The 5,711-nt window shown below is 45.5% G+C and overlaps 1 protein-coding gene across 4 annotated transcripts; it reads left to right on the top strand.

Moving 5' to 3' along the window:
- The first annotated feature begins 27 nt into the window (after positions 1-27).
- RWDD2A (RWD domain containing 2A) lies at positions 28-3,287 on the top strand. 4 transcript variants are annotated; one of them, XM_045543952.1, is made up of 3 exons: positions 28-156; positions 997-1,337; positions 2,340-3,287. In XM_045543952.1, the coding sequence occupies exons 2-3, from the start codon at positions 1,137-1,139 to the stop codon at positions 3,015-3,017; spliced, it is 879 nt and encodes a 292-aa protein (XP_045399908.1). In that variant the 5' UTR covers positions 28-156; positions 997-1,136; the 3' UTR covers positions 3,018-3,287. The 4 variants fall into 4 exon arrangements, with proteins under 4 accessions (XP_045399908.1, XP_045399907.1, XP_045399909.1 ...); XM_045543951.1 differs by having other exon boundaries at positions 62-156; positions 1,108-1,337; XM_045543953.1 differs by lacking the exon at positions 28-156 and adding an exon at positions 1,909-2,000 and having other exon boundaries at positions 1,249-1,337.
- Positions 3,288-5,711: the final 2,424 nt, after the last annotated feature.

Genomic DNA, 5,711 nt, shown 5'->3' on the forward strand with positions numbered 1-5,711 from the left:
TCCGGCCCGTGGCCACGCCCCTCAGCCAATCGCGGCGGGGGAGGGTCCGCCGGCCCCGCCCCGTCTCCCGCCGGGCACGCGCTGCTCGCGCCTGCGGAACTGCGGCTGCGGTTCTGAGCGGGCTCTGGGGCTGTGTCCATTGAATGACCAGGAAGGGTGAGGCCCTCGCGGTGGCCCTGGGGTTGGGGCCGAGGGTCGCGGGCCCTCAGAGAGCTACACCCGCGGAGACAGAGCCTCCGCCTCCCATTCTGGGCCTCGGGGGAGGCAGGTCCCCGGTTCCGGGAAGCGGCAGTTCCTAGCGGTCTCGGATGGGGGCGGGGTGGGGAACCGCCCGATGCGGGGCCTCGGACACGGTGGCCTCGCGCCGTGTGGGCGCCACAGGCTTCCCGCATCCGCCTCGCGACTGGAGAGCTCCCCTCCCAGGCCTCTGAATCCGGGAAGCCGCCTCGGGCTGCCGCCGGCTCTCCGGTGCCCCCTCCCCCCAGCTCCTTGTGCACGTCATTTTGTTATTTATCTCTACTACACCTCCGCTCCCCCATTCTGGGCCCCTCGGGGCAGAGGCCAGGGGAATCCGAAACGTCGGGAGCCCGCGGACGCTCCGCTGTCCCGTGCGGCGCCCAGGAGGGGGTGAAAGGCCCGGCCCGCGGGGGTCGGTGGCGCCCGGCGTTGGGGGCGTCGCGAGCCGGAGCCGGAGCCCCAGGCCGCGGGCACTGCGGGCCTCCCCCGCCGCAGCGTCCGGCTCCTCCCGAGCCTGAGACCCGGCGGGGATCGATCGGGAGCCGCCGCTGCCTTTGCCAGAATCGAGGCTTGCGGAGTGTCGGCGGGTGTTCGCCAACTACCTGTTGAAAGTGGATTCCCGGATTAGATCGGGAGGCGGGAGGGCTAGGAACCTGAATTTTAACGGAGTATTTCGGGGGATGTTATGCATACCATTAATAGATTTTAGCGTCAGGAAATAAAGCAGAAGAGTGTAAGTGGCCCGGTTTGTGCCCCTAGCTCTCGCTGCGAAGCGTTCCTGCAGAATTGCTTCCACGTAAAGGGACCTTCAGGAAATTGCGCAGGACACCAGCTGGCATTGACAAACGCACTGTCCCTGGGCCCTTCCAGGTTTCCAGGCAGTTTGATTTCGAGACAACATGTCTGCTTCGGTGAAAGAAAGCCTTCAGCTTCAGCTGCTGGAGATGGAAATGCTGTTTTCTATGTTTCCTAACCAAGGAGAAGTAAAACTTGAAGATGTAAATGCCCTGACGAATATAAAGAGGTATTTGGAAGGCACAAGGGAGGCGCTGCCACCAAAAATCGAATTTGTGATTACGCTCCAGATTGAGGAGCCCAAGGTGGGTGCCTTGATTTGTTTTAACTGTTGCTAGGTACCCAGTTTTTAACTGAAACACCTGGAACATGAGCTTCCTGTCCAGGAAACAAATAGAAATATTCTAGGTGCATATTTCTTGTTTGAAAGCCAAATATAAAATATGTGGGATGCTCCATAAATTGTCTTCAGTAAATATCCTGAATTTTATATAAATATACACACCTTTTTAACAAAATGCCTATTTTTTTACTTGAAACTATCTTGTAATCTTATATCACCATTATTATTTTGTTCACTCATCCAGTTTCTTACCAATCCAACTGTTGTAGTATAGACTACCTTTCATACGTGTCATGATTTTCACAAATCTAAAAATTGCCTATAACAAAACTGGCTTTTAAGGGGTGAGTGAATGTTTTTTTGATGGCACCATAACACAGAAAGCAAATACAGATACAAAATCTAAATACTAAAAATGAATTTACCTTCGTCTTCTGATCCGTTTATCTCCAGCAACATTAGCATAGCATAGGTTACACGTGGACTGGGCATTTGAGAACCACTGTTTTAGCTATTTCCTACTCATCCTTCAGTTGTCATTCCCTCAGAGGAGACTTCCTGGTTCCCCAGACTGGATTCTGTCCCGCTGGTTACACACTTCAATGGAACCCTCAACTTTTCCATGGTAATGCTTCTCACAATTGAAATTAAATACTTGCTATGTGTAATTATTTGTTTAATGTGTGTCTCCTTCACGAGGCCCTAGACTTCATGAAGGGCAGAAATAGTGTCTGGCTTCTTCACTTTATTGCAGCACAGGGCACCTGGCACAAGTAGTTGTGCAATAAATATTTGCAAGAATGAATGTATAAATGGAAAGAATAGCATATGTAAAGTACTTTGTACATAGCTGACACTTAGTAGTAGCAATAACTATTTCACATCTCAGAATCATGCAGTTGCCATTGATAAACTCGCTTATGTGATTTTATGGTATTTAAATCTATTTGATTTTCATTTTAAGGTGAAAATTGATTTGCAAGTAACCATGCCTCACAGCTACCCCTATGTAGCATTGCAGCTGTTTGGACGGTCACCTGAGCTTGACAGACATCAGCAGCTACTTCTCAACAAAGGTCTCACTTCTTATATAGGGACTTTTGATCCAGGTGAGCTCTGTGTATGTGCAGCAATCCAGTGGCTACAGGACAACAGTGCATCCTATTTCCTGAACAGAAAGCTCCTGTACGAACCATCTACACAAGCAAAGCCAGTCAAGAACACATTCCTCCGAATGTGGATCTACAGCCACCATATATATCAGCAGGACCTAAGGAAAAAGATTTTGGAAGTTGGGAAAAGGTTAGATGTGACTGGATTTTGCATGACAGGAAAGCCTGGTATAATCTGTGTGGAGGGTTTCAAAGAGCACTGTGAGGAGTTCTGGCACACAATTAGGTACCCTAATTGGAAGCATATTTCCTGTAAGCACGCTGAAAGCATGGAGACAGAAGGAAATGGCGAGGACCTTCGCCTTTTCCATTCTTTTGAGGAGTTACTCCTTGAGGCCCACGGTGACTATGGGTTAAGGAATGACTATCACATGAATCTGGGCCAATTCTTAGAATTTCTCAGAAAGCACAAAAGTGAGCATGTTTTTCAGATATTATTTGGTATTGAAAGCAAAAGTTCAGAGTCCTAGAAACCTATTAAGAAGTCTATGCTGGTAATTTCACTAAGTCAGTATTTCTGTTAATAAGACCCAAAAAAAGGCCTGTGGCTGTGTAGCTTCCTTGTGAGAAACCTAGCTCCAGAATTTCCACGTGGTAATGAATTTCAACTGATAATGAAACAAATAGGCCTTTTAACTTTATAACAGTGAAATTGTGATGTTATCTCTAGGTTCTTGTGTTAAATCATTTAAAAAACTATTTCATTGTATATTAATAAAAACAATCTATTTAAACAGTGAGGCTGATTTGATTAAAGAGGAGTCCAAAGCCCACAATTAACATCAAAAAGCAAGCTGCAGTTATGAATTCATAAATGTGAATAACATTTCTCCCTTTCATGATGCTAGCACACAGGTGACACACCAATTTCCTCTTTCATTGTTGAAAATGGACCTAAATCAAGTTTAAAATGAGAACAAAAAGAAAGCACGTGTTTACTTCACCTCTTTAATTATTTTGAGTATGTTCTTTTAATAAAACTATATCCTAACAGCCATGGCTGTCAGGAATCATAGAAATGAAGTCTCCAGAGTAATGAAGATGATACACAATTCTGTGTGTGTTCTGTGATGTTTATTTACATCAGTTGGTTAATGATACCAGGGATAATGAGACCAGTATTCTTAGTTCAATTTTTACCCACTCAAAACACATGGTTTCTTATCTACAAAGTGTTCCCCTGGTTTCATCCAACCTTTGCCTGTGTACCAGTATGCATTACTGAGCAGGGCAAGAGAGTGTTGAGAGGGCACCAGTGTGGATGGTTGTACCATCACCTTACTGGGAACAAAATATCAAATTCTACAGTTTGGTGATAAGTTATAGCCATCTCTTCTGAAAATTCCAAGCTCCACAGGCTTCAGCCTTTTTCAAAATAAGAGATTATTTTAATGATAAAATAAGGTAGATAAGGTAGATATCCATCCTCCCCAAAAGTGTTTAGGAGTCTGATGTGTGCTAAGGGATGTCATAAGCAGCCTCTGCAGCTTTCCCCGTTTCCATGGTCTCTCCTTAGCTACTGCTGCCCTTCCCAGGAAGCATTCCGTTGTCGGGTCCCAGGCACTTCCACTGATGCTGGTGCCTTGGTTCCCTCAGGATGCCAAAGCTGGATGCTGACATTTAGTAACAGGGACCCCTCCATATTTTGTGACACATCCTGTTAGATCCTGTTACCTGTTCCGAGGACCTTATAGAAGTTCTGCTCAAACAGTGCCTTGTGGTTTTACGCTGAGCCTAGGATGCAGACACGTGTCCTTGGGCTGGGGAGAGGACATAACAGACCAGCAGACCCTGTGCCCATGAGGCCTTGGAACAGGGTCTGCTTGGCCCCGCCTGCTTTCTTCTTAGCTCAGAATGAGTTCCCTCTCAGGGCACACTTGGACTGTCAAGCCAAGGCTCACTGTGGCCTGCCCTGCCAGATCAGCCAGCTTGCCCATCCGTGTTTCCATCCTGGCCGTGGTGGACCTGCTGGAACTCAAGCTGGGGCCTCACACTTAACCACTTAACATATATACAAAGGGAAGAAATGTGACTTACACTGCCAAAGATTCATTTCTCAATGTTTACCAGGACTGGAAACAAAATATAGGCATTATTTTCCTGCATAGCCTCCTGAAAGCTATCAACAAGTATAATTAACGTTCACAAGATTTTAGGACCTCAACAGATATAACTCCAATAAACTTTTTTCCTTTTAAATGAAACAATATGTGCCATCTACCTACCTCACAGAGGTTTGTTTCTATGATTAAATTATCAAACATAGCCACAGCAAGATAAGCGTAAAGAGCTAAAATATGGAACAAAAAGTAGATGATTTACCTTACTCAAAGGAAATAAATTCTAGTTTGTGAACTCTTCACTGTTTCTGGAGCTATTTCTGATGATAATTTCTCAGAACCTACTTCTATGTGCCCAATCTGAGCATTCATCAATACTTTTTTCCTATCAGGAGCACTAGTAATAGACATTTATTATGGGAGAAGTGTAGGTTTTATAGAAAAAAAATTGAAAACTCAAAAAATGTATATGATAATTCAAAACTCAGCTTTGTATGTACAGAAGATTGCTGGTTGTGTTTGCACAGCCTGATAGGAGCACATACAACAACTCTCCTCCACACCCCCACACACGTAACAGGGCTTACCTTGGGGGTCCCCTTCTCTGTACATAGGGAGGAGTTCCTGGGGAGATGCTTGTGAGCTCTTCCTGCTTAAATGCCTGGTGCCACCCTCATTTTTGGTTGTTCAGCACCTCCTTTGAGCTACCCGACATCTTCCCTTTTGTTCTTGGAAGTCAGAATCAGTCTCTATGGCTTGTAACTTAAGAATCCTGATAACTGTATATATTATATTTTTAAATGGTTATTTTTGAAGAGTGCTTCTTTATAAAAGTTGCAGTGTCTTTTTACATTTTACTGAATTAAATCAAGCATATCTTCAAGTGTGTTCTTTGCTCTTCATTCCTTATTGGTCTATTATGTGTTAAGCTAAGAGCGGAGGATGCTTGCACACTGCAGAGTGGGCCAGGTGAGCTGGCGGACCATAATACAGGGGCCTCTCAAACATTCCTAAAACATTTTGGTATTAAGCCACAAACGTGTTGCCTGTGAACTCAAGTGGTCGTGTACGACTGCTTACACACACCATCCACCCCCTCGCAGC

This window comes from Lemur catta, chromosome 2 (genome assembly GCF_020740605.2).
Source record: "Lemur catta isolate mLemCat1 chromosome 2, mLemCat1.pri, whole genome shotgun sequence".
NCBI lineage: Eukaryota > Metazoa > Chordata > Mammalia > Primates > Lemuridae > Lemur > Lemur catta.